Source organism: Lonchura striata, chromosome 25, assembly GCF_050655825.1.
Source record: "Lonchura striata isolate lonStrDom1 chromosome 25, ASM5065582v1, whole genome shotgun sequence".
NCBI classification, from domain to species: domain Eukaryota; kingdom Metazoa; phylum Chordata; class Aves; order Passeriformes; family Estrildidae; genus Lonchura; species Lonchura striata.
In genome coordinates, this window is record NC_140727.1 from 5,233,802 (window position 1) to 5,260,768 (window position 26,967).

General features: G+C 61.3%; 4 protein-coding genes across 20 annotated transcripts in view; 2 read left to right on the forward strand and 2 right to left on the reverse strand.

Moving 5' to 3' along the window:
- Nucleotides 1-9,774, forward strand: part of LOC110476882 (rho guanine nucleotide exchange factor 11) — a 48,691-nt gene extending 38,917 nt beyond the window's left edge. For 7 of the 12 annotated variants that reach the window (XM_085560911.1, XM_085560913.1, XM_085560914.1 and 4 more), the window contains 7 exons: nucleotides 1,070-1,140; nucleotides 1,646-1,819; nucleotides 3,096-3,611; nucleotides 5,742-5,834; nucleotides 6,553-6,725; nucleotides 7,713-7,917; nucleotides 9,135-9,774. In XM_085560911.1, the coding sequence (XP_085417037.1) occupies nucleotides 1,070-1,140; nucleotides 1,646-1,819; nucleotides 3,096-3,611; nucleotides 5,742-5,834; nucleotides 6,553-6,725; nucleotides 7,713-7,917; nucleotides 9,135-9,160 (1,258 nt within the window). In that variant the 3' untranslated portion in view covers nucleotides 9,161-9,774. Of the gene's footprint in view, nucleotides 1-1,069; nucleotides 1,141-1,645; nucleotides 1,820-3,095; nucleotides 3,612-4,745; nucleotides 5,707-5,741; nucleotides 5,835-6,552; nucleotides 6,726-7,712; nucleotides 7,918-9,134 lie in introns of those variants that run through there. The other 5 variants (XM_085560916.1, XM_085560918.1, XM_085560917.1 and 2 more) reach the window with 5 other exon arrangements.
- A 574-nt stretch (nucleotides 9,775-10,348) lies between these two features.
- Nucleotides 10,349-14,464, reverse strand: LYSMD1 (LysM domain containing 1). 2 transcript variants are annotated; one of them, XM_021542223.4, is made up of 3 exons: nucleotides 14,254-14,464; nucleotides 13,022-13,284; nucleotides 10,349-12,415 (listed from the first exon to the last, which is right to left on the reverse strand). In XM_021542223.4, exons 1-3 carry the CDS (start codon nucleotides 14,347-14,349, stop codon nucleotides 12,286-12,288), a joined length of 489 nt encoding a protein of 162 aa, XP_021397898.2. In that variant the 5' UTR covers nucleotides 14,350-14,464; the 3' UTR covers nucleotides 10,349-12,285. The 2 variants fall into 2 exon arrangements, with proteins under 2 accessions (XP_021397898.2, XP_085417067.1); XM_085560941.1 differs by having other exon boundaries at nucleotides 10,349-12,222; nucleotides 14,254-14,462.
- Nucleotides 14,465-14,632: 168 nt separating this feature from the next.
- On the forward strand, nucleotides 14,633-19,577 carry SCNM1 (sodium channel modifier 1). Of its 4 annotated transcripts, none has more exons than XM_085560938.1 (8): nucleotides 14,633-14,712; nucleotides 15,305-15,375; nucleotides 15,946-16,088; nucleotides 16,911-16,990; nucleotides 17,743-17,825; nucleotides 18,777-18,907; nucleotides 18,991-19,126; nucleotides 19,365-19,518. In XM_085560938.1, the coding sequence occupies exons 1-8, from the start codon at nucleotides 14,662-14,664 to the stop codon at nucleotides 19,462-19,464; spliced, it is 795 nt and encodes a 264-aa protein (XP_085417064.1). In that variant the 5' UTR covers nucleotides 14,633-14,661; the 3' UTR covers nucleotides 19,465-19,518. The 4 variants fall into 4 exon arrangements, with proteins under 4 accessions (XP_085417064.1, XP_085417066.1, XP_085417063.1 ...); XM_085560940.1 differs by having other exon boundaries at nucleotides 16,000-16,088; XM_085560937.1 differs by lacking the exon at nucleotides 17,743-17,825 and having other exon boundaries at nucleotides 19,365-19,577.
- On the reverse strand, nucleotides 19,506-26,063 carry TMOD4 (tropomodulin 4). Of its 2 annotated transcripts, none has more exons than XR_014950124.1 (10): nucleotides 25,896-26,052; nucleotides 24,291-24,425; nucleotides 24,063-24,219; nucleotides 22,785-22,907; nucleotides 21,772-21,861; nucleotides 21,161-21,291; nucleotides 20,918-21,025; nucleotides 20,652-20,795; nucleotides 19,734-19,952; nucleotides 19,506-19,596 (listed from the first exon to the last, which is right to left on the reverse strand). XR_014950124.1 is itself a non-coding variant. In XM_077789433.2 (10 exons), exons 2-10 carry the CDS (start codon nucleotides 24,411-24,413, stop codon nucleotides 19,574-19,576), a joined length of 1,044 nt encoding a protein of 347 aa, XP_077645559.2. In that variant the 5' UTR covers nucleotides 24,414-24,425; nucleotides 25,896-26,063; the 3' UTR covers nucleotides 19,506-19,573. The 2 variants fall into 2 exon arrangements, 1 of the variants encoding a protein (XP_077645559.2); XM_077789433.2 differs by having other exon boundaries at nucleotides 19,734-19,878; nucleotides 25,896-26,063.
- Nucleotides 26,064-26,967: the final 904 nt, after the last annotated feature.

Below are 26,967 nucleotides of genomic sequence, written 5' to 3' on the forward strand. Positions count from 1 at the left end.
TCCCATTCCCATTCCCATTCCCATTCCCATCCCGTTCCCATTCCCATTCCCATTCCCATTCCCATCCCGTTCCCATTCCCATCCCATTCCCATCCCATTCCCATCCCATTCCCATCCCATTCCCATTCCCATTCCCATTCCCGTTCCCATCCCGTTCCCGTTCCCATTCCCATCCCGTTCCCATTCCCATTCCCATTCCCATTCCCATTCCCATTCCCATTCCCATTCCCATTCCCATCCCGTTCCCATTCCTGTTCCCATCCCATTCCCATCCCATTCCCATCCTGTTCCCATTCCCATTCCCATCCCATTCCCATCCCATTCCCATTCCCATTCCCATTCCCATTCCCATTCCCATCCCGTTCCCATTCCCATTCCCATTCCCATTCCCATCCCGTTCCCATTCCCATCCCATTCCCATCCCATTCCCATCCCATTCCCATCCCATTCCCATTCCCATTCCCATTCCCGTTCCCATCCCGTTCCCGTTCCCATCCCGTTCCCGTTCCCATCCCGTTCCCATTCCTGTTCCCATCCTGTTCCCATTCCCATTCCCATCCTGTTCCCATTCCCATTCCCATTCCCATCCCGTTCCCATTCCCATTCCCATCCCATTCCCATTCCCATTCCCATTCCCATTCCCATTCCCATCCCGTTCCCGTTCCCATCCCGTTCCCGTTCCCATCCCGTTCCCATTCCCATCCCGTTCCCGTTCCTGTTCCCATCCTGTTCCCATCCTGTTCCCATTCCCATCCCATTCCCATCCCGTTCCCATTCCCATCCCATTCCCATCCCGTTCCCATTCCCATCCTGTTCCCATTCCCATCCCATTCCCATCCCGTTCCCATTCCCATCCCATTCCCATCCCGTTCCCATTCCCATCCTGTTCCCATTCCCATCCCATTCCCATCCCGTTCCCATTCCCATCCCATTCCCATCCCGTTCCCATTCCCATCCTGTTCCCATTCCCATCCCATTCCCATCCCGTTCCCATTCCCATTCCCATTCCCATCCCGTTCCCATCCCGTTCCCATTCCCATTCCCATCCCGTTCCCATTCCTGTTCCCAGCCTGCTGCTGCCAGACCCCACCGTGTCCCCGGAGCTGGCCCGGGACACCGAGCCCGAGGATTGTTCCTCAGGTACTGCTGGGCCTGTCCCCGCTGTCCCCACTGTCCCTGTCCGTCTGTCCCTGTCCTGTCCCTCTGTCCCTCTGTCCCTGTCCCTGTCCCTGTCCCACTGTCCCTGTCCCTCTGTCCCTCTGTCCTGTCCCCACTGTCCCTGTCCCCACTGTCCCTGTCCCCACTGTCCCTCTGTCCCTGTCCCTCTGTCCCTCTGTCCTGTCCCCACTGTCCCTGTCCCCACTGTCCCTGTCCCACTGTCCCTGTCCCTCTGTCCCTCTGTCCTGTCCCCACTGTCCCTGTCCCACTGTCCCTGTCCCTGTCCCTCTGTCCTGTCCCCACTGTCCCTGTCCCTCTGTCCTGTCCCCACTGTCCCTGTCTCCCTGTCCCTGTCCCTCTGTCCTGTCCCCACTGTCCCTCTGTCCCTGTCCCTCTGTCCCTCTCTCCCTGTCCCTCTCTCCCTGTCCCTGTCCCTCTGTCCCTGTCCCTCTGTCCTGTCCCCACTGTCCGTGTCCCCGTCCCACAGCCGGCAGTGACCCCGAGCCCCCGGGACGGGCCCGAGCCCTGCAGGAGCTGCTGGAGGAGCCAAGGGGGGCCGGGCCGGGGGACCCCGACCCCATCCCGGGAATCCCCGACCCCATCCCGGGAATCCCCAAATCCCCGGGAAGCGCCGGAGTGGCTGAGGCAGCGCTGCAGGATGGTGAGAACTCGGGAGAACCCCAAACCCCCAAATACCCTCTGTCCATTCCCTGGAAAACCCCAAATCCCCAAATATCCTCTGTCCATTCCCTGGAAAAGCCCAAATCCCCAAATATCCTCTGTCCATTCCCTGGAAAACCCCAAATCCCCAAATATACTCTGCCCATTCCCTGGAAAAGCCCAAATCCCCAAATACCCTCTGTCCATTCCCTGGAAAAGCCCAAATCCCCAAATATCCTCTGCCCATTCCCTGGAAAACCCCAAATCCCCAAATACCCTCTGTCCATTCCCTGGAAAAGCCCAAATCCCCAAATATCCTCTGCCCATTCCCTGGGGAACCCCAAATCCCCAAATATCCTCTGCCCATTCCCTGGAAAACCCCAAATCCCCAAATATCCTCTGCCCATTCCCTGGGGAACCCCAAATCCCCAAATATCCTCTCTCCATTCCCTGGGGAACCCCAAATCCCCAAATATCCTCTCTCCATTCCCTGGGGAACCCCAAATCCCCAAATATCCTCTCTCCATTCCCTGGGGAACCCCAAATCCCCAAATACCCTCTGCCCATTCCCTGGAAAACCCCAAATTCCCATTCCCCATTCCCTGGAAAACCCCAAATACCCAAATATTCTCTCTCCATTCCCTGGGAAAATCCCCAAATTCCCAAATATCCTCTGCCCATTCCCTGGAAAACCCCAAATCCCCAGATATCCTCTGCCCATTCCCTGGAAAACCCCAAATCCCCAAATATCCTCTGCCCATTCCCTGGGGAACCCCAAATCCCCAAATATCTTCTGTCCATTCCCTGGAAAACCCCAAATCCCCAAATATCCTCTGCCCATTCCCTGGAAAACCCCAAATCCCCAAATATCCTCTGTCCATTCCCTGGAAAACCCCAAATTCCCAAATACCCTCTGTCCATTCCCTGGAAATCCCCAAATTCCCAAATATCCTCTGTCCATTCCCTGGAAAACCCCAAATCCCCAAATACCCTCTGTCCATTCCCTGGAAATCCCCAAATTCCCAAATATCCTCTGCCCATTCCCTGGAAAAGCCCAAATCCCCAAATATCCTCTGTCCATTCCCTGGAAAACCCCAAATACCCAAATATCCTCTGCGCATTCCCTGGAAAACCCCAAATACCCATTCCCCATTCCCTGGAAAACCCCAAATCCCCAAATATTCTCTCTCCATTCCCTGGGAAAATCCCCAAATTCCCAAATATCCTCTGCCCATTCCCTGGAAAACCCCAAATCCCTTCTCCCACCCCAATCCCAGTGGAGACCCTGCGGCTCCTGATTGTCCGGAGGCTCCGGCCGGGCCGGGACCCCGACGTGTCCAGCTGGGAATTCCCGATGTCCAGCCAGGATTCGGTGATGTCCAGCCAGGAATTCCCAAAGTCCAGCCGGGAATTCCCAATGTCCAGCCAGGATTCCAGGATGTCCAGTCGGGAATTCCCAGTGTCCAGCCGGGAATTCCCCTCGTCCAGCCAGGATTCGGTGATGTCCAGTCGGGAATTCCCAATGTCCGGCCAGGAATTCCCAATGTCCAGCCAGGATTCCAGGATGTCCAGTCGGGAATTCCCAATGTCCAGTCGGGAATTCCCAATGTCCAGTCGGGAATTCCCAATGTCTGGCCAGGAATTCCCAATGTCCAGTCGGGAATTCCCAATGTCCGGCCAGGAATTCCCAATGTCCGGCCAGGAATTCCCAATGTCCAGTCGGGAATTCCCAATGTCCAACCAGGAAGGGCCGGAGGGGCTGGAGCCCAACGGGATCCGAATCAACCGGAAAGGTAAAAGGGGATTTGGGGCAGGAATTTGGGGGGATTTGGGGCAGGAATTTGGGGGGATTTGGGGCAGGAATCTGGGATGGATTTGGGGGGATTTGGGGCAGGAATTTGGGGGGATTTGGGGCAGGAATCTGGGATGGATTTGGGGGGATTTGGGGGAATTTGAGGCAGGAATTGTGGTGGATTTGGGGTGGATTTGGGGCAGGAATTTGGGGGGATTTGGGGCAGGAATTTGGGGGGATTTGGGGCAGGAATTTGGGGGGATTTGGGGCAGGAATCTGGGATGGATTTGGGGGGATTTGGGGCAGGAATTTGGGGGGATTTGGGGGAATTTGAGGCAGGAATTGTGGTGGATTTGGGGTGGATTTGGGGCAGGAATTTGGGGGGATTTGGGGCAGGAATCTGGGATGGATTTGGGGCAGGAATTTGGGGGGATTTGGGGCAGGAATCTGGGATGGATTTGGGGCAGGAATTTGGGGGGATTTGGGGGAATTTGAGGCAGGAATTGTGGTGGATTTGGGGTGGATTTGGGGCAGGAATTTGGGGGGATTTGGGGTGGATTTGGGGCAGGAATCTGGGATGGATTTGGGAGGATTTGGGGCAGGAATTTGGGGGAATTTGGGGGAATTTGAGGCAGGAATTGTGGTGGATTTGGGGCAGGAATTTGGGGGGATTTTGGGTGGATTTGGGGCAGGAATCTGGGATGGATTTGGGGCAGGAATTTGGGGGGATTTGGGGCAGGAATTGTGGTGGATTTGGGGTGGATTTGGGGCAGGAATTTGGGGGGATTTGGGGTGGATTTGGGGCAGGAATCTGGGATGGATTTGGGGGGATTTGGGGCAGGAATTTGGGGGGATTTGGGGCAGGAATCTGGGATGGATTTGGGGCAGGAATCTGGGATGGATTTGGGGGGATTTGGGGGAATTTGGGGCAGGAATCTGGGATGGATTTGGGGGGATTTGGGGCAGGAATTTGGGGGGATTTGGGGCAGGAATTGTGGTGGATTTGGGGCAGGAATTTGGGGCAGGATTGGGAGAATTTTGGGGGATTCTGATGGGATTTGTGAGGGAACCCCCGGGAATTCCCTGCGTTCCTGATGGGATCCCTGCTGGGATTTGGGGTCTCTCTCATTCCCAGGATTTGGGGTCTCGTTCCCCGCCCCTCTCTGGGGTTTGGGGTTTTGTTCCCTGCTCCTTCCCGGATTTGGGGTCTCATTCCCTGCTCCTTTTTGGGATTTGGGGTCTCATTCCCTGGGTGCTGATTTCGGGTTCCCGATTTCGGGTTCTGGGCCTTGGTGCTGATTTTTTGGTGTTGATTTCGGGATTTTTGATTTTGGGATTCTGGGTTTTGGTGCTGATTTTTGGGTGTTGATTTCGGGGTGTTCATTTGGGATTCTGATTTTTGGGATTTTTGATTTTGGGATTCTGATTTTGGGATTCTGGGTTTTGGTGCTGATTTTTGGTTGTTGATTTCGGGGTGTTCATTTGGGATTCTGATTTTTGGGATTTTTGATTTTGGGATTCCGATTTTGGGATTCTGGGTTTTGGTGCTGATTTTTGGGTGTTGATTTCGGGGTGTTCATTTGGGATTCTGATTTTTGGGCGTTGATTTTTGGGCGTTGATTTTGGGATTTTTTGATTTTGGGATTTTGATTTTGGAATTCTGATTTTGGGTCTTGCTGCTGGGTGCCAATTTTGGGGCGCTAATTTTGTCTCCCAGTTTTGGGTGCTGGGTGCTAATTACTTTCGAGTGCTAATTTGGGGTTCTGGATGCTGATTAATTTGGGGTGCTGATTTTGGGGTGCTAATTAATTTCAGATTCTGATTAATTTTGGGTTCTGATTTGGGGTTCTGAATGCTAATTTTGGTCATTTGGGGTGCTTCTTTCCGGTGCTGGCTGTTAATTAATTTCTGTAGCTAATTTTGGGTGCCGATTTTGGGGTGCTGGGTGCTAATTAGGGGCGCTAATTAACTTTGGGGTTCCGATTTGGGGTGCACATTAATTTCGGGTGCTAGTTGGGGGTGCTAATGAACTAATTGAGGTGCTAATTAACTAACCGGGGTGCTAATTGCCGCATTGCGGTGGCGGGGCCGCTCCCCCCCTTCCCCTCCCCCCCCATTTTTGGGGGCCCAGCCCAGGAGGAGGGGCCGGAGGAGGCCACGCCCCCGCGCGGCTGCAGCCAATCAGAGCCTGAGCTGCGGGAAGGAGGCGGAGCCAGCGCCGAGGGTAACCGGCCCCTCCCCCACCCCAAAAACCCCGAAAGGGCCCCAAAAAAGGGGCACCCAAAAAGGGCCACCAAAATCACAAAGGGGCCACAAAAAAACCACCAAAAATCCTTTGGGGCCACCAAAAACCCAAAAAGGGCCACAAAAACCCAAAAAGGGCCACAAAAAACCCAAAAAGGGCCCCAAAAACCCAAAAAGGGCCTCAAAACCCAGGACGGGCCACCAAAAACCCAAAAAAGGGCAACCAAAATCACAAAAAAGCCACCAAAAACCAAGAAAAGCCACCAAAACCCAAAAAAAGCCACCAAAAATACTTTGGGGCCACCAAAAACCCAAAAAGGGCCACCAAAGACCCAAAAAGGGCCCCAAAAACCCAGGAAGGGCCACCAAAAACCCACAAAAGGGCAACCAAAATCACAAAAAAGCCACCAAAACCCAAAAAAAGCCCCCAAAAATCCTTTGGGGCCACCAAAACCCCAAAAAGGGCCCCAAAAACCCAAAAAGGGCCCCAAAAACCCAAAAAGGGCCACAAAAAACGCCACCAGGAGACACCAAATGCCCACCTGGGGCCACCAAAAATCCTCTGGGGCCACCAGAACCTCCCCTGGGGCCACCAAATCCCCTCTGGGGACACCAGAACCTCCAGCAGGGCCACCAGGAGTCCCCGGGGCCACCAAGGGCCTGGCGGGGGCCACTGAGGTGCCCCCGTCCCTTTGCAGGGAATTTCTTCTACCTGAGCCTCCCCAGGGGCCACCCCCGGCCGGGAGGGGACGTCGGGGACACCCCCGGGGACGTCGGGGACACCCCCGGGGACGTCGGGGACACCCCCGGGGACACGGAGCTGATCCTGGGCACCCTGGAGGAGCTGCGGGGGAAACTGCTGAGCCTCAGGGTGAGACTGGGGACACTGGGGACATCATTGGGGACACTGGGGACACTGGGGACACTGGGGACATCACTGGGGACATCACTGGGGACACTGGGGACACTGGGGACATCGCTGGGGACACTGGGGACATCTCTGGGGACACTGGGGACATCATTGGGGACACTGGGGACACCACTGGGGACACCACTGGGGACACTGGGGACATCACTGGGGACATTGGGGACACTGGGGACATCATTGGGGACACTGGGGACACTGGGGACACTGGGGACATCACTGGGGACACTGGGGACACCACTGGGGACATCACTGGGGACATTGGGGACACTGGGGACATTGGGGACATCATTGGGGACACTGGGGACACTCGGGACATCACTGGGGACACTGGGGACATCACTGGGGACATTGGGGACACTGGGGACATTGGGGACATCATTGGGGACACTGGGGACACTGGGGACATCACTGGGGACACTGGGGACATCACTGGGGACATCACTGGGGACATCACTGGGGACATTGGGGACACTGGGGACATCACTGGGAACATCACTGGGGACATTGGGGACACTGGGGACATCACTGGGGACACCCGTGAGAAACTGCTGAGCCTCAGGGTGAGACTGGGGACACTGGGGACACCACTGGGGACACTGGGGACATCATTGGGGACACTGGGGACACTGGGGACATCATTGGGGACATTGGGGACACTGGGGACACAGGAGACATCACTGGGGACACAGGGGACATCACTGGGGACACTGGGGACATCAGTGTGGACATGGTTGGGGACACCGCTGGGAAGCTGCCGTGGCTCAGGGTGAGGGGACGTTAATGGGGACACGGAGGGGACACCAAGGAGGGGATGGGGACATGGAGGGGACACTCGGGTGTCCCCGGGGCTGGCCCAGCTGTCCCCCTGTCCCAGTGTCCCCCTGTCCCAGTGTCCCCATGTCCCCTGTCCCCATGTCCCCTGTCCCCCAGGCCCTGGAAGCCGCTCACCGGCAGCTGCTGCGCTCTCTGCGGGGGGACAAGGCCACCGTCCCCGGTGTCCCCGGTGTCCCCAGCGTCCCCGGCGTCCCCGGTGTCCCCAGGCGGGCCCCGCCGCCCCCCGGCCCCCCGGGCACGGCCCAGGCCCCGCGGGGACACGGTGCCACCCACAGCGCTGGCAGTGCCACCAAGGGCACAGGTGAGAGCCCGCCACAGCCCCGGTGTCCCCGGGGTGTCACCCGCCAGTGTCCCTGCGTGTCCCCCACGCCCCCAGTGCCCGGCGCTGCCGTTGGCCCACGTTATTTCCCATTCATTTCCCATTTCCCCATTTTTGCTGTTATCCCCCCATTATTTCCCCATTATTTCCCATTCATTTCCCATTTCCCCCATTATTCCCATTATTTCCCATTAATGTCCCATTTCCCCCATTATTTCCCATTCATTTCCCATTTCCCCCATTATTGCTGTTATCCCCCCATTATTTCCCCATTATTTCCCATTTCCCCCATTATCCCCCCATTCATTTCCCATTTCCCCATTATTGCTGTTATCCCCCATTATTTCCCCATTATTTCCCATTAATTTCCCATTTCCCCCATTATTTCCCCATTATTTCCCATTAATTTCCCATTTCCCCCATTATTTCCCCATTATTTCCCATTTCCCCCATTATCCCCCCATTCATTTCCCATTTCCCCATTATTGCTGTTATCCCCCATTATTTCCCCATTATTTCCCCATTATTTCCCCATTATTTCCCATTAATTTCCCATTTCCCCCATTATTCCCATTATTTCCCATTAATGTCCCATTTCCCCATTATTTCCCATTCATTTCCCATTTCCCCATTATTGCTGTTATCCCCCCATTATTTCCCCATTATTTCCCATTAATTTCCCATTTCCCCCATTATTCCCATTATTTCCCCATTATTTCCCATTAATGTCCCATTATTCCCATTATTTCCCCATTATTTCCCATTTCCCCCATTATCCCCCCATTATTTCCCATTAATTTCCCATTTCCCCCATTATTTCCCATTTCCCCCATTATCCCCCCATTATTTCCCCATTATTTCCCATTTCCCCCATTATTCCCATTATTTCCCCATTATTTCCCATTAATTTCCCATTTCCCCCATTATTCCCATTATTTCCCCATTATTTCCCATTAATGTCCCATTTCCCCCATTATTTCCCCATTATTTCCCATTTCCCCCATTATCCCCCCATTATTTCCCATTAATTTCCCATTTCCCCCATTATTTTTCCCATTATTTTCCCCATTGTTTTCTCCATTAATGTTCCCACTTCTCCCATTATTTCCCCCGTTAATTTTCCCATTCCCCCATTAATTTTCCCTGTTAATTTTCCCATTTTCCCCATTATTTCCCCCATTTTCCCCCTTTTCTTCCAGGCTCCGAGACCCCCGCCCACCTTTAACCCGGGAGGAGGGGGATGGGCTGGAATTTCCCTCCCCTCCCCGAAACCCCCGGAAGATTTTCCAGGGAATTCCGGCCGGGAATTCCCCCGGACAGCCGGACAAATGCACTTTGTTGGGAATTCCCCCTTTTCCCCCCAAAAAAATCCTATAAATATGTACGTACGCCCCTCCCCCACGCTGTAAATACCCCCGGGTGTCCCCTCCCCCCCCGGTGACAATCGGGGGTGACACGGTGACAATCGGGGGGTGGCACCCCCAAAACCCCGGGATTTCCCCCCAAAATCCCGGGATTTCTCCCCAGAACTCCGGGATTTCCTCAAAACCCTGCGTTTTCCCCCCCAAATCCCGGATTTCCCCCCAAAATCCCGGGATTTCCCCCCAAAATCCCGGGATTTCCCCCCAAAATCCCGGATTTCCCCCCAAAATCCCGGGATTTCCCCCCAAAATCCTGGATTTCCCCCAGAACTCCGGGATTTCCTCAAAACCCTGCGTTTTCCCCCCCAAATCCCGGATTTCCCCCCAAAATCCCGGGATTTCCCCCCAAAATCCTGGGGTTCCACATATAAATATTATAAATAACAGAGCCCGGGCGGGCGCTGGAAGCTGGGAAGAATTCCTGGATTTTGGAGTCGATTTTTGTGGGATTTGGGGAATTTTTTTAATGGGATTTGGGGTTTTTTTTTCCATGGGGGAGGGGGGATTTACGGTGAGTTTGGGAGGGGCGCCAATCCTGGGACGGGGATTTGGGATTTGGGGATTTCTGGGATTTGGGAATTTGGGATCCACGTTCTCCGAGGCACAGGGAGGTTCCCAAATTCTGCCCCTGCTGGGGTTTGGGGTTTGGGATTTGGGGTTTGGGGTTTGGAGTTTGGGATTTGGGGTTTGGGGTTTGGGATTTGGGGTTTGGGGTTTGGAGTTTGGGATTTGGGGTTTGGGATTTGGGATTGGGGTGGGGAATTTTGGGATCTGGATGCTCCCCAGGGATTTGGGAATTCCGGGATCCAGCCCCGCGCTGGCGCGGTGTCCCAGGGGCTGCGCTGTCCCCAAACGCCCCTGGGGGTGTCACAGTGTCCCCAGGGTGTCACACTGTCCCCAGGGGTGTCACAGTGTCCCCAGGGTGTCACAGTGTCCCCAGGGTGTCACACTGTCCCCAGGGGTGTCACAGAGTCCCCAGGGGTGTCACAGTGTCCCCAGGGTGTCACACTGTCCCCAGGGGTGTCACACCTGTCCCCAGGGGTGACACAGCCCAGCCGGGTGACAATGCTCCTGTTTATTTACAAGCTGTCGGGGGGAGGTGGCACCGTCCCCGTCCCTGTCCCTGTCCCCAGTGGCTCCCAGTATCTCCCAGTTGTCCCGGGAGTGGCCCTGCGGCCCCAAGGGGGACAGGGAGGGGACACCAGGACACCTCCCCAAAGTCCCCGTGTCCCCTCGGGCTCCACGGCCGGGAGGAGCGGTGGCACCTCTGGTGGCACCTCTGGTGGCACCTCCTGGGTCACCTCCTGGTGTCTTCAGTGTCACATCCTGGGTGTCCCCAGCACCAGGTTCTGTCTGTCCCCACTGTCACAGGGTGAAGATCTCGTCCTGGATGTCCCCAGTGTCCCATTCCAGTGTCCCCAATGTCCCATTCCAGTGTCCCCAATGTCCCCACTCTGTGTCCCCTGGCTGTCACAAGGTGCAGATCCCGTCCTGGTGTCCCCAGTGTCCCATTCCAGTGTCCCCTGGCTGTCACAGGGTGAAGATCTCGTCCTGGTGTCCCCAATGTCCCATTCCAGTGTCCCCAATGTCCCATTCCAGTGTCCCCTGGCTGTCACAGGGTGAAGATCTCATCCTGGTGTCCCCAGTGTCCCATTCCAGTGTCCCCAATGTCCCATTCCAGTGTCCCCTCGCTGTCCCTGCTGTCACAGGGTGAAGATCTCATCCTGGTGTCCCCAATGTCCCATTCCAATGTCCCCAATGTGCCATTCCAGTGTCCCCTGGCTGTCACAGGGTGAAGATCTCATCCTGCTGTCCCATTCCAGTGTCCCCAATGTCCCCTGGCTGTCACAGGGTGAAGATCTCATCCTGGTGTCCCATTCCAGTGTCCCCAATGTCCCATTCCAGTGTCCCCTGGCTGTCCCTGCTGTCACAGGGTGAAGATCTTGTCCTGGTGTCCCATTCCAGTGTCCCCAGTGTCCCATTCCAGTGTCCCCAATGTCCCATTCCAGTGTCCCCAATGTCCCATTCCAGTGTCCCCTGGCTGTCACAGGGTGAAGATCTCGTCCTGCTGTCCCATTCCAGTGTCCCCAATGTCCCATTCCAGTGTCCCCTGGCTGTCACAGGGTGAAGATCTCGTCCTGGTGTCCCCAGTGTCCCCTGGCTGTCACAGGGTGAAGATCTCGTCCTGGTGTCCCCAATGTCCCATTTCAGTGTCCCCAGTGTCCCCTGGCTGTCACAGGGTGAAGATCTCATCCTGCTGTCCCATTCCAGTGTCCCCAGTGTCCCCTGGCTGTCACAGGGTGAAGATCTCATCCTGGTGTCCCCAATGTCCCATTCCAGTGTCCCCTCGCTGTCCCTGCTGTCACAGGGTGAAGATCTTGTCCTGCTGTCCCATTCCAGTGTCCCCAGTGTCCCCTGGCTGTCACAGGGTGAAGATCTCATCCTGGTGTCCCCAATGTCCCATTTCAGTGTCCCCAATGTCCCCTGGCTGTCACAGGGTGAAGATCTCGTCCTGGTGTCCCCAATGTCCCATTTCAGTGTCCCCAATGTCCCCTGGCTGTCACAGGGTGAAGATCTCATCCTGCTGTCCCATTCCAGTGTCCCCAGTGTCCCCTGGCTGTCACAGGGTGAAGATCTCGTCCTGGTGTCCCCAATGTCCCCTGGCTGTCACAGGGTGAAGATCTCGTCCTGGTGTCCCATTCCAGTGTCCCCAGTGTCCCCTGGCTGTCACAGGGTGAAGATCTCGTCCTGGTGTCCCCAGTGTCCCATTCCAGTGTCCCCTGGCTGTCACAGGGTGAAGATCTCGTCCTGGTGTCCCATTCCAGTGTCCCAAATGTCCCGTTCCAGTGTCCCCTCGCTGTCCCTGCTGTCACAGGGTGAAGATCTCATCCTGCTGTCCCATTCCAGTGTCCCCAATGTCCCCTGGCTGTCACAGGGTGAAGATCTCGTCCTCGGCGTCGCGCAGCGCGGCCGCCCGCGGGCTCCGGCTCAGGGGCCGGGGTCCCAGGCGGGCGCCCCGGGGGGACGCGGGGCCGGGGCCGCCCCCGGCGGGCGCGGGGCTGCGGGGACAGCCGGTGACACCGGGGTGGCACCGCCACCCGCCCCCCGCCCCTGCCGGGCACCTCCGCTCCGCCCGCGCCTTCTCCCGTTTCACCCCAGTTCCCCCAGGTTTTCCCCCCCACATTTTCCTTCCATTTTTACCCAATTTTTCCCAAATTTTCCTCCAATTTTCTCCCCATTTTTCTCCCAGTTTCATCCCAATTTCCCCCCTCCCCCCCAGTTTTTCCCAAATTTTTTCCTCGAGTTTTTCCCCAATTTCCTCCCAGTTTCCCACCGATTTTTCCCCAGCTGTCTCCCTGTTTCATCCCAATTTCCCCCCAATTTTCTCCCAGTTTTCCCCCAGTTCTTCCCGAATTTTCCCCCCAATTTTCCCCCCATTTCACCCCAATTTCCCCCCAGCTCTCCCCTATTTTTCCCCCAATTTCACCCCAAATTTTTCCCCAATTGTCTCCCATTTTCATCCCAATTTCCCCCCAGATTTTCCCCAATTTTCTCCCAGTTTCACTCCAATTTTTCCCCCAAGTTTTCCCATTTTTTTCCCCAATTTCTCCCAGTTTCACCCCGATCTCCCGCCCAGTTTTATCCCGGTTTTTCCCGGTCCGCACCCGGAGCTGCGGCCCCGCAGCCGCTGCGCCGCCGCCTCCTTGGAGCGGCCGATCTCGGCGTCCAAGCGCCGCAGGAAATCCGAGCACGACAGCTCGCGGCGGGGGGGTCCGGGCCGGTCACCGGGGCTGTCACCGGGGCTGTCACCGGGGGTGTCACCGGGAGGGTCCCCGGCCGTGTCCCGGTGTCCCGGGATGAGCAGCGTGGCTCGCAGGAAGATCGAGTCCGAGGAGTAGAGGCGGTTGGCGCGCTGGATCTGCTCCATCTGCGGGGCGGGACCGGGATGGCAACGGGACCGGGACCGGGACCGGGATGGGACCGGGAACGGGATGGGACCGGGATCGGGATCGGGATCGGGATGGGACCGGGAACGGGATGGGACCGGGACCGGGATGAGACCGGGATGAGACCGGGACCGGGACCGGGATGAGACCGGGAACGGGATGGGACCGGGATGAGACCGGGAACGGGATGGGACCGGGATCGGGATCGGGATGAGACCGGGATGAGACCAGGACCGGGACCGGGACGAGACCGGGAACGGGATGGGACCGGGATCGGGATGAGACCGGGAACGGGATGGGACCGGGATGAGACCAGGACCGGGACCGGGACGAGACCGGGAACGGGATGGGACCGGGATCGGGATCGGGATGAGACCGGGAACGGGATGGGACCGGGATGAGACCAGGACCGGGACCGGGACGAGACCGGGAACGGGATGAGACCGGGAACGAGATGGGACCGGGATCGGGATCGGGATGAGACCGGGAACGGGATGGGACCGGGATCGGGATGGGACCGGGACCGGGATGAGACCGGGAACGGGATGGGACCGGGACCGGGATGGGACCGGGACCGGGATGGGACCGGGACCGGGATGAGACAGGGACCGGGACCGGGATGGAATTGGACCGGGATCGGGATGAGACCGGGACAAGAACGGGACCGGGATGAGACCGGGACCGGGACGGGGATGGGACCGGGACCGGGACCGGGATGGAATTGGACCGGGATCAGGATGAGACCCGGACAAGAACGGGACCGGGATGGAATGGGACCAGTATAGGGACAGGGATGGGCACAGGGATAAGGACATGAAGCGGGCAGCCGACGCGAACCGGGCCAGCACGAGCCCGACAAGACCCCTGGGGACCTCCCCTGCCCCCGGTGTCCCCCCGGCGTCCCCCCGGTGTCCCCCCGGTGTCCCCCCGGTGTCCCCGGCGCCGCTCACCGTCACCCCGTAGCGCAGCGCCAGCCCCGGCAGGGTGTCCCCGGGCTGCAGGCGGTGCTCCCGCGGGGCCGCCCCGGCTCCGCCGCTCCCCGCCATGGCCCGCCCGGGGGTCCCGGCCCGGGGGTCCCGGCCCGGCCCCGCCGCTCACGGGGAGCGCTCGGCCCGGGCCCCGCCGAACCGGCGCGGCCTCGCGGCTCCTTCTGGGAGTTGTAGTTCCGCCCTGGCCATCTCCGCCGCCATTTCCACGAGAGCTTCCCGCGCTCGAACTACAACTCCCATGGCGCCGCGGGGCCCGCGCCGAGCGCTCGCTGATTGGTGGTTCCCCACCCCGGCTGCCGGCCGGGAAGCGGAACCCGGAAGCGGCGGCGGCGGCGTTGCCATGGCGACCGCGGCCTAGCGGGGCCCGCCATGTCCTTCAAGCGCGACGAGAGCGACCCGGGGCCGCTGCGGGCGCTGCAGGTGGGGCCGGCACCCCCGGGACCCCTCCCCGGGCACCCCCGGGACCCCCGGCACGGCCAAGCCCAGCCCCGCCATCCCCGGGCCTCGGCAGGAACCCCGCGGGTCCCCCGAGGCCTTCCCGGACCCCTCTGTGTCCCCTCTGTGTCCCCTCAGTGTCCCCAGCCCCTCCTCGGTCCCTCAGTTTCCCCTCAGTGTCCCCTCAGTGTTCCCAGACCCTCCCTGGGTCCCTCAGTGTCCCCTCAGTGTCCCCTCAGTGTCCTCAGCCCCTCCTCGGTCCCTCAGTGTCCCCCCCAACCCCTCCTCAGTCCCTCAGTGTCCCCTCAGTGTCCCCTCAGTGTCCCCAGCCCCTCCCTGGGTCCCTCTGTGTCCCCTCAGTGTCCCCAGCCCCTCCTCGGTCCCTCTGTGTCCCCTCTGTCCCCTCCAGGTCCCCCGGCCCCACTTTGTCCCCTCAGCCCTTCCCAGGGCTGTCCCCGGGTGGCTTTGCCGTGCGGGGACGGTCTGGGCACAGTCTGGGGATGGTTCGGGGCCGGTTTGGGGACAGTTTGGGGACAGTTTGGGGACAGGGGTGACCTGGTGGCCGCGCTGTCCCCAGAGGCGCCGCGTGGCCGAGCTGCTGGCCAGTGCCATCCCCGAGGACGAGGCGCTGCTGCTGCGCGACGGCCGGTGAGTGTCCCCAGGGTCCCCTGATGTCCCCAGGGTCCCTCAGTGTCCCCTGATGTCCCCAGGGTCCCTCAGTGTCCCCAGGGTCCCTGCTGTCCCCGCTGTCCCCAGTGTCCCTGCTGTCCCCAGGGTCCCTCAGTGTCCCCAGGGTCCCTCAGTGTCCCTGCTGTCCCCAGGGTCCCTCAGTGTCCCCTGATGTCCCCAGGGTCCCTCAGTGTCCGCCGCTGTCCCCAGGGTCCCTCAGTGTCCCCTGATGTCCCCAGGGTCCCTCAGTGTCCGCCGCTGTCCCCAGGGTCCCTCAGTGTCCCCTGATGTCCCCGCTGTCCCCTGGTGTCCCCACTGTCCTCTCTGTCCCCGCTGTCCCCAGGCTGGCGTGCTCGCTGTGTCCCCAGGGTCCCTGCTGTCCCCAGGGTCCCTGGTGTCCCCTCTGTCCCTGATGTCCCTTCTGTCCCCGCTGTCCCCAGGGTCCCTGGTGTCCCCTCTGTCCCCGCTGTCCCCAGGGTCCCTGATGTCTCTGCTGTCCCCTGGTGTCCCCGCTGTCCCTGATGTCCCCTCTGTCCCCGCTGTCCCCAGGGTCCCTGGTGTCCCCGCTGTCCCTGATGTCCCCTCTGTCCCCGCTGTCCCCAGGCTGGCGTGCTCGCTGTGTCCCCAGCGCCCCGTGTGTGACACTCTGCAGACGCTGCTGCTGCACCGGGCGGGCCGCAAGCACCTGGACAGTGAGTGCGGTGTCACCTGTGTCCCTGTGTCACCTGTGTCCCCTGTCACCTGTGTGTACCTGTGTCCCCTGTCACCTGTGTGCCATGTGTCACCTGTGTGCCCTGTGTCACCTGTGTCCCTGTGTCACCTGTGTGTCCCCTGTCACCTGTGTGTCCCCTGTCACCTGTGTCCCTGTGTCACCTGTGTCCCCTGTCACCTGTGTGTCCCCTGTCACCTGTGTCCCTGTGTCACCTGTGTGTCCCCTGTCACCTGTGTCCCTGTGTCACCTGTGTCCCTGTGTCACCTGTGTCCCCTGTGTCCCCTGTCACCTGTGTCCCTGTGTCACCTGTGTCCCTGTGTCACCTGTGTCCCCTGTGTCCCCTGTGTCCCATGTCACCTGTGTGTCCCTGTGTCCCGTGTCACCTGTGTGTCACCTGTCACCTGTGTCCCTGTGTCACCTGTGTCCCCTGTCACCTGTGTCCCTGTGTCACCTGTGTCGCCTGTCATGTGTGTGTCCCTGTGTCACCTGTGTGCCCTGTGTCACCTGTGTCCCTGTGTCACCTGTGTGTCACCTGTCACCTGTGTGTACCTGTGTCACCTGTGTACCTGTGTCACCTGTGTGTACCTGTGTCACCTGTGTCCCTGTGTCACCTGTGTCACCTGTGTCACCTGTGTGTCCCCTGTCACCTGTGTCCCTGTGTCCCTGTGTCACCTGTCACCTGTGTCCCTGTGTCACCTGTGTCCCCTGTCACCTGTGTGTCCCCTGTCACCTGTGTCCCCTGTCACCTGTGTCACCTGTGTCCCCTGTCCCCGTCCCTGACGCCGTCCCCGTCCCGTTCCAGACCTGCGCCGTTCCTTCGGGCGGCCGCGCTGCCCCCAGGTGACCCCTCAGGAGGCGCCGGGCGTGGCCCCCGCCGAGCAGGTGCGCGTGGCCACAGTGGGCGTGGCCAAAATGGCATCTGTGGGCGTGGCATCTGTGGGTGGGGTCTATGTGGGTGTGGTTTCATGTGGGCGTGGTCTATGTGGGTGTGGTCTCTGTGGGTGTGGTTACTGTGGGTGGGGTCTCTGTGGGTGTGGTTACTGTGGGCGTGGTCTCTGTGGGTGTGGTTACTGTGGGTGTGGTCTCTGTGGGTGGGGTCCCTGTGGGCGTGGTCTATGTGGGTGTGGTCCCTGTGGGCGGGGTCTATGTGGGTGGGGTCTCTGTGGGTGTGGTTACTGTGGGTGTGGTCTCTGTGGGTGTGGTCCCCGTGGGCGTGGTCTCTGTGGGTGTGGTCCCTGTGGGTGGGGTCTCTGTGGGTGTGGTCCCTGTGGGTGTGGTGCCTGTGGGTGGGGTCTCTATGGGTGTGGTCTCTATGGGTGGGGTCTCTGTGGGTGTGGCCTGTGTGGGTGTGGTCAGTGCGGGTGTGGTCAGTGTGGGTGTGGCCTGTGTGGGAGTGGTCAGTGTGGGTGTGGTCAGTATGGGTGTGGTCAGTATGGGTGTGGTCAGTGTGGGTGTGGTCAGTGCGGGTGTGGTCAGTGTGGGAGTGGTCAGTGTGGGCGTGGTCAGTGTGGGTGTGGTCAGTGCGGGTGTGGTCAGTGTGGGAGTGGTCAGTGTGGGCGTGGTCAGTGTGGGTGTGGCCCGTGTGGGCGTGGCCTGAGGCGGGCGTGGCCTGAGGCGGGCGTGGCTGTCCCCAGGCGCCGCTGCTGGCCCGGACGCGCCGCCTGGCCCGGAGCGCGCTGCTGCCGTCGGCGCCGTACAGCGGCTGCTGCCGGAGAGCGTGAGGCACCGGGCACGGGGAAATGGGGAAAAATGGGGGGAGATGGGGAAAATGGGGGAAATGGGGAAAAATGGGGGGAAATGGGAGGAAAATGGGAGGAAAATGGGGGAAAAGTGGGGGGAAATGGGGGGAAATGGGGGGAAGTGGGGAAAAAGTGGGGGGGAAATGGGAAAAATGGGGGAAAAGTGGGGGGAAATGGGGCAAAAATGGGGGAAAAATGGGGGAAAAGTAAGGGGAAATGGGGAAAATGGGGGGAAATGGGGGGAAAATGGGGAAAAATGGGGGGAATGGGGGGAAATGGGGAAAAATGGGGGAAAAATGGGGGGAAAAGGGGAGAAAATGGGGGGAAATGGGGAAAAATGTGAGGAAATGGAGGGAAATGGGGGAAATGGGAAATTGGTAAAAAATGGGGGGAATTGGGGAAAAATGTGAGGAAATGGAGGGAAATGGGGGAAATGGGAAATTGGGGAAAATGGGGGGAAATGGGGAAAAATGTGAGGAAATGGAGGGAAATGGGGGAAATGGGAAATTGGGAAAAAATAGGGGGAAATGGGGAAAAATGGGGGAAAATGGGGGAAATGGGAAATTGGAAAAAATGGGGGGAAATGGGGAAAAATGTGAGGAAATGGAGGGAAATGGGGGAAATGGGAAATTGGGGAAAATGGGGGAAATGGGGGGGGAATGCGGAAAATGGGTAAAAAAAGAGGGAAGATGGGGAAAATTGGGAAAGATGGGAAAGGAACTCAGGGATACCAGGAAAAACCCAGGAAAGGGACACAGGAAAAGCAGGGAAAAGTCCTGGGATTCCCAGGAAAGGGCCTGGGAAGGATGGGAAAAGCTCTGGAATTCTTGGGACAGGGATGGGTGGGATGAGGAGAACTGGGGAAAAACCCCAAAATTCCAGGAAAGGGAAAGTTTTGGGATTCACCCCCTCTCCCTTCTCCCTCCCAGGACGAAGGGCAGCAGCTCCCAGGCCGGAATCCCCGGGATGATCCTGAAAAATTCCCAGATGCTGCCAGAGTCCTGCCAGAACCCCGGGAACTCCGGGAATTCCGAAACCCCCAGCCCCGCACACACAGAGGGTGAGGGCCCGCCCGTGCCAGGGGGTTTTCCCGGGAATTCCCCATTCCTGGAATTCCCAGCAGCCCCTCCCTCGCTCCCGCAGGCGTTCCCAAGGACAGGAAACGGGGAAGGAAAGGAAATTCCCGGATTTCCCAAGGGTCGGAAGAAAATTCCCGATGTTCCGAAGGGCCGAGCCCGGAGCGCCTGCGGATCCTGCGGCACCACCTGCACCTGTGCAGGTGGGTTGGGATCTGGGAATTCGGGGAAAAATCCCAAAAATGTCCCCCAGAAGCATCCCTACAAAGATCCCCACAAAAATATCCCCCAAAAAATCCCCACAAAAATCCCCCAAAATATCCCAAAATACTTCCCAAAAAAAAAAGCCTCAAAGAAACCCAAAGAAACCCCCCAAACCTACTAAAAACACCCCAAAAAATCCCCCAAAATCCCCGAAAAACCCCTTTCCCTGCATCCCAGCCAGGGCTGGCTCCAGGATCCCGCTGGGAATTGGGTGAAGGACGGGAACGCCGAGTTCGACTCCGACGAGGAGGAGCCGCCCCCGCTGCCACCGGCCTGACGTCCCCAGGCGTCCCCAGAGCCCCGGGAATAAAGGGGGAATTTTTTGGGAAAATTTTTCCGCTTTATTCCCAGCGGCTCCTGAGCTCGGGGCGGGCACGGGGGAATTTTTAGGATTTCTTCTGTTGGCGACCTGAGGGGACAGAAAAGGGGAGGGTCAGGGGTGGGGAGGGGACACCTGGGGACACTGAGGGGCTGACTCTGAGCTGGGGACACTTGTGGGGACCCCTGGGTGGCCCCGGGGACCCCCGGGGACCCCCGGGCACTCACGGAGCTCGCTGTTGCGGGTGAGGGCGGCGGCGGCGCGCGCCCGCGGGCCCTGCTGGCTGAAGGTGTAGCCGAAGCGCAGCAGGGACGGGCACTGCTCCAGGGTGGCCGCCATGGCCATCTCCACCGTGTCCCCCAGGCGCTGGCACTGCGGGGACATTGGGGACAGGGGCAGGGTCAGTGTCACAGCCCCATCTCCACCGTGTCCCCCAGGCGCTGGCACTGCGGGATTGGTGACAGTCAGGTCACTGTCACCTCCCCTGCTGTCCGCCTGTCACCTGGCTGTCCACACAATGTCCCCCCTGTCACCTGGCTGTCCACACAATGTCCCCAATGTCACCTGGCTGTCCACACAATGTCCCCCTGTCACCTGGCTGTCCACACAATGTCCCCGCTGTCCCTGTCCCTGCTGTCCCCCTGTCACCTGGTTGTCCACACAATGTCCCCACTGTCACCTGGTTGTCCACACAATGTCCCCACTGTCACCTGGCTGTCCACACAATGTCCCCCTGTCACCTGCTTTTCCACACAATGTCCCCCTGTCACCTGGTTGTCCACACAATGTCCCCGCTGTCCCTGTCCTGCTGTCCCCCTGTCACCTGGTTTTCCACACAATGTCCCCGCTGTCCCTGTCCTGCTGTCCCCCTGTCACCTGGTTGTCCACACAATGTCCCCGCTGTCCCTGTCCCTGTCCCCCTGTCACCTGGCTGTCCACACAATGTCCCCGCTGTCCCTGTCCCTGTCCCCCTGTCACCTGGCTGTCCACACAATGTCCCCGCTGTCACCTGGTTGTCCACACAATGTCCCCGCTGTCCCTGTCCCTGTCCCCCTGTCACCTGGCTGTCCACACAATGTCCCCGCTGTCCCTGTCCCTGCTGTCCCCCTGTCACCTGGCTGTCCACACAATGTCCCCGCTGTCACCTGGTTGTCCACGCGCAGCTCGCTGAGCGTGGGGCAGTGCCCGATGGCGGCCAGCAGCCGCAGCATGCCCGCGCTGGTGATGAAGTTGGACTCGAGGTTGAGGCTCTGCAGGCTCCGGTTCTGCTCCAGCATCTCGGCCACCGCCTGGGGACACCGCGGTGGCACCAGGGTGGCACCGCGGTGGCACGGTGGGGACAGCCCCCCCGGTGTCCCGGGCGTGGGCGGGCAGGCGCGGGGACATTTGGGGACATTGGGGGGGGACTCACGTTGGCCACCAGGTCGTTGCTGCGCGTGGCCACCAGGCTGAGGCTGCGCACGTGCGTGTTGGTCTTGATGGCCTCGCAGATGGCCTCGAGCGTGGCCACGGGGATGTCCTGGGGACGGGTGGGGACACGGCGTCACCCGGCTGGGGCTGGCACCTCGGGGACACGCCGGGGACAGGGACCAGCCTCGGGTGCTGGCCCTGGGGACCATGGGGACGTGGGGACACGGCGGCAGCGCGGTGTCACCTTGATGTTGTTGAGGTTGACGTCCTGCAGCTCGGGGTCGTTGTCCTGCAGCCGCCGCAGCGTCTCGGCCACGTCCGTGGGGTTCGGGGGCTCGTCCGGCACCGGGCGGTACCGGTCCGGCTGCACCACGCCTGGGCAGCGCGGGGACGGCGTGGGGACACGGGGACAGTGTGGGGACATGGGGATGGCGTGGGGACATGGGGACAGCATGGAGATGGTGTGGGGACAGCGTGGGGACATGGGGACGGCGTGGGGACAGCATGGGGACATGGGGACAGTGTGGGGTCAGTGTGGGGGCATGGGGACAGTGCTCAGGGACATGGGGACAGGGTGGGGTCAGTGTGGGGACATGGGGACAGTGCTCAGGGACATGGGGACAGCGTGGGGTCAGCGTGGGGACATGGGGACAGTGCTCAGGACACAGGGACACACGGGTTTGGTCCCCAAATGCTGCCCCAGTCACCCCGTGGAGGCGCTTGTCCCTCTGTCCCTGTGTCACCCACTGTGGGTTCCCTGTCCCCTGTCACTCCCTGTCCCTGTCCCCTGTCACTCCCTGTCCCCTGTCACTCCCTGTCCCCTGTCACTCCCTGTCCCTGTCCCCTGTCACTCACTGTTGATGCCCTCGGTGTTGCAGATGTTCCCGCTGCAGATGGCATCGTAGTACTGCTTGTTACTCATCAGCGTGTACATGCCCAGGATGGCTGCGGGGACACGGGGACATCAGGGGACATCAGGGGACATCAGGGGGACACGGGGACCCCGCTGTCCCCCCAGGGGGGTGGCACTGGGAGCCAAAGGTGGGGATGGAGCCACTTTAACTGAGGGGACACAGAGGGTGAGGGGGGACAGAGTGTGACACTGTGGGACAATGTGTGGGACACTGGGGTGTGTGACAGTGACACGAGGACAGCTGTGCTGTGCTGTGCTCGGTGTCCCTCCCGGGTGACACCGTGTGACACTCAGGTGTGTGACACTGGGGTGTGTGACAGTGACACGAGGACAGCTGTGCTGGGCTGTGCTCGGTGTCCCTCCCAGGTGACACTGTGTGACACTCAGGTGTGTGACACTGGGGTGTGTGACAGTGACACGAGGACAGCTGTGCTGTGCTGTGCTCGGTGTCCCTCCCGGGTGACACCGTGTGACACTCAGGTGTGTGACACTCGGGTGTGTGACAGTGACACGAGGACAGCTGGGCCGTGCTGGGCTGTGCTCGGTGTCCCTCCCGGGTGACGTGTGACACTGTATGACACCGAGTGACACCGTGTGACGCCGTGTGACACGCGCAGCCCCTCGGGGACAGCGTTACCCTCGGCCAAGGCCCTTCCTGGTGCCGCTCCCGGCCCCGCGGGGATCCCGGCCTGCGCAGAGTCCGGCCTCGTTCCCATCCCATGGGAATGCCATGGAGATCCCATCCCATCCCAATCCCATGGAAATCCCATCCCAACCCCATCTCATCCCATCCTTTAGAAATCCCACCCCCATTCTAACCCCATCCATGTCCCCATTCCCAATCCCGATCCCATTCCCATCCCGCTCCTGGTCCCATCCCATTCCCATCCCATTCCCATCCCATTCCCATCCCATTCCCATTCCCATCCCATCCCGTCCCGCCGTCCCCACGCACCGGCGATGTCGCACATCTCGGCCTCGGTGGCGTTGGCCAGCGCCTCCTCCAGCTCCGGCTCCAGCGTCACCTGCTCGTCCTGCGGCAGCGCCGGCCCCGCCGCCTTGGGGACAAACGGCTTCCCTGGGGACAGGGACGGGGAGCTTGGGGACACGGGGACACCGACAGCTTCCCTGGGGACAGGGACGGGGAGCTTGGGGACACGGGGACACCGACAGCTTCCCTGGGGACGGGGAGCTTGGGGACACGGGGACACCGACAGCTTCCCTGGGGACAGGGACGGGGAGCTTGGGGACACGGGGACCTTCCCTGGGGACAGGGACAGGTCACAGGGAACTCGAGGACATGGGGACACTGGGCATGGGGACAAACGGCTTCCCTGGGGACAGGGGACACGGGGACAAACAGCTTCAGGTGGCATCATCGGGGCGGCCTCCCTGAGGCTGGCACTGCTGTCCCTGGGTTGTGACCATCCCGGGCTGGCACTGCTGTCCCTGGGGGTGACACTGCCAGGGCTGGTGGCCGTGCCCGGGGCTGGCGGGGGCCCAGCTCGCCCAGGACACCCGAGCCGCTGGCGAGGCCGAGCTAAATATACCCGAGCCTGGGGGCCCGGTCCCCTGGGTGTCCCCACGCTGTCCCCAGACTGTGCCCAGCCCATCCCCACGCTGTCCCCACGCTGTCCCCTCGGTATCCCCAGCTCGTCCCCACGCTGTCCCCACTGTCCCCGCTGTCCCCACGCTGTCCCAGCCCATCTCTCCGCTGTCCCCCCACTGTCCCTGCTGTCCCCAGCCCATCCCCACACTGTCCCCGCTGTCCCCACGCTGTCCCCGCTGTCCCCAGCCCATCCCCACACTGTCCCCGCTGTCCCCACGCTGTCCCCGCTGTCCCCAGCCCATCCCCACGCTGTCCGCACGCTGTCCCCGCTGTCCCCACGCTGTCCCCGCTGTCCCCAGCCCATCCCCACGCTGTCCCCACGCTGTCCCCACGCTGTCCCCACTGTCCCCAGCCCATCCCCACGCTGTCCCCACGCTGTCCCCGCTGTCCCCAGCCCATCCCCACGCTGTCCCCACGCTGTCCCCACGCTGTCCCCGCTGTCCCCAGCCCATCCCCACGCTGTCCCCACGCTGTCCCCGCTGTCCCCACGCTGTCCCCGCTGTCCCCAGCCCATCCCCACGCTGTCCCCACGCTGTCCCCGCTGTCCCCAGCCCATCCCCACGCTGTCCCCGCTGTCCCCACGCTGTCCCCGCTGTCCCCACGCTGTCCCCGCTGTCCCCAGACCTTTCTTCTCGCCGGTGAAGGGCACGAGGTCCTGGCGCTCCTCGGCCTCCAGCGCCTGCCGCTCCAGGTGCTGCAGGAGCGCCTCGCGGTCCAGGGGCCCCGTGGGGCTCTTGCGGGTCTGGTCGCGCTGGCGCAGCCCCGCGGGCAGCAGCACGTTCTGGGGCAGGAGGCACCGCGCCGTCACCCCGTGCCGCCCGCGGGGACCCCGCGCCCCCGGCCCGCGCCCACCTCGGGGTCCATCTCGGCCAGCTCGGCGTCCAGCTGCGCCAGCTCCTCCGGGGACAGCTCCTGCAGGATCTTGTCCTCGTCGATGTCGCGGTACTTCTCCAGCTCCTGCCGGTACGGCGTCATGGCCGCGGGGACCTGCGACAGCGGGGTGGCACCGTGGGGACACCGGGGGGACAGCGGGGACAGCGGGGACAGTGGGGGGACAGCGGGGGGACAGCGGGGACAGCGGGGACAGCGGGGACAGCGGGGTGGCAGCAGTGGGGACAGCGGGGTGGCACCGTGGGGACAGCAGGGGACAACGTGGGGACAGCAGCGAGGCACCGGTGGGGACAGGGGGTGGCACCGTGAGGACAGCGGGAGGACACCGGGGACAGCGGGGGGACAGCGGGAGGACACCGGGGACAGCGGGGACAGCGGGGACAGCGGGGACAGCGGGGACAGCGGGGACAGCGGGGTGGTACCATGGGGAACGCGGGGTGGCACCAGTGGGGACAGCGGGAGGACACCGGGGACAGCGGGGGGACACCGGGGACAGCGGGGTGGTACCGTGGGGACAGCGGGGGGACAGCGGGGACAGCGGGGTGGTACCGTGGGGACAGCGGGGGGACAGCGGGGACAGCGGGGGGACAGCGGGGACAGCGGGGGGACAGCGGGGACAGCGGGGTGGCAGCAGTGGGGAACGCGGGGTGGCACCAGTGGGGACAGCTGGGTGGCACCGTGGGGACAGCGGGGGGACAGCGGGGACAGCGGGGACAGTGGGGGGACACCGGGGCGGCAGCATTGGGGACAGCGGGGTGGCACCGTGGGGACACCGGGGGGACAGCGGGGACAGCGGGGACAGTGGGGGGACAGCGGGGGGACAGCGGGGACAGCGGGGGGACAGCGGGGACAGCGGGGACAGTGGGGGGACAGCGGGGTGGCACCGTGGGGAACGTGGGGTGGCACCAGTGGGGACAGCGGGAGGACAGCAGGGGGACAGTGGGGTGGCACCGTGGGGACACCGGGAGGACACCGGGGACAGCGGGGACAGCGGGGGGACAGCGGGGTGGCAGCAGTGGGGACAGCAGGGGACAACGTGGGGACAGCAGCGAGGCACCGGTGGGGACAGGGGGTGGCACCGTGGGGACAGCGGGGGGACAGCGGGGACAGCGGGAGGACAGCGGGGTGGCACCGTGGGGACACCCTGGACACGGGGGGACCCCTCCGTGCCGCCCTGAGCAGGGATCAGCGCTTGGGGACACCGAGCGCACCCCAGGAGCGTCCCCAGAATTTGTCCCCAACCTTTGTCACCTGCCAGGGTCACACCCCGCCGCGGGTGACAGCGGGGACGAGCCGCGCGTCCCCAAATGTCGCGACCCCCGCTGTCCCCGGGGCGGCGGTGGGGACGCACCTGCCCGGCCCACCCCCGTCGGAGCGGGGGAATTCCTTTGGGAAGGGGGAATTCCTTTGGGAAGCGGCTCCGGGACCCCCAGACCCCAAAATCCCTGTGGGGGAGGGGGAGGTGACAGCGGGGACAACGCGGGGACAGCGCGGGGACAGCGCGGGGACAGCGCGGGGACAACGCGGGGACAGCGCGGGGACAACGGGGGGACAGCGGGGCCGTACCTGGGGCCGATCCCGCGGCCGATCCGAAAGCCGGGGGGGATCCTAAAGGCGATCCCGGAGCCCCGGGGCCGATCCCAAAGGCGATCCCAAAGCTGCGGGGCCGCGCGGGGCATGAGATCAGCGCTTTCCTGGGGCCGGAGGGGCGGATCCGCCGCCCGGCCCTTATCGGGAACGGGGGGCCCCGCCCCGGCCCCGCCGACCCCAAAAACAGCCAGGGGAACAGGGCAGAGCGGATCCTCCCCGATCCTACAGATCCCACAGGGCTCCGACCCCAAAAACAGCCAGGGGAACACGGCAGAGCAGATCCTCCCCAAATTCCATAAACCCCACAAAGCTCCCACCCCAAAAACAGCCAGGGGAACAGGGCAGAGCGGATCCTCCCCGATCCTACAGATCCCACAGGGCTCCGACCCCAAAAACAGCCAGGGGAACACGGCAGAGCGGATCCTTCCCAAATTCCATAAACCCCACAAAGCTCCCACCCCAAAAACAGCCAGGGGAACAGGGCAGAGCGGATCCTCCCCGATCCTACAGATCCCACAGGGCTCCCACCCCAAAAACAGCCAGGGGAACACGGCAGAGCAGATCCTCCCCAAATTCCATAAACCCCACAAAGCTCCCACCCCAAAAACAGCCAGGGGAACACGGCAGAGCGGATCCTTCCCAAATTCCATAAACCCCACAAAGCTCCGACCCCAAAAACAGCCAGGGGAACACGGCAGAGCAGATCCTCCCCAAATTCCATAAACCCCACAAAGCTCCGACCCCAAAAACAGCCAGGGGAACACGGCAGAGCGGATCCTTCCCAAATTCCATAAACCCCACAAAGCTCCGACCCCAAAAACAGCCAGGGGCACAAAGGAGAGCGGATCCTTCCCAAATTCCATAAACCCCACAAAGCTCCCACCCCAAAAACAGCCAGGGGAACACGGCAGAGCGGATCCTTCCCGATCCTACAGATCCCACAGGGCTCCGACCCCAAAAACAGCCAGGGGAACACAGCAGAGCGGATCCTCCCCAAATTCCATAAACCCCACAAAGCTCAAGGAGGTTTTGGCCCCACAAGCCCCGA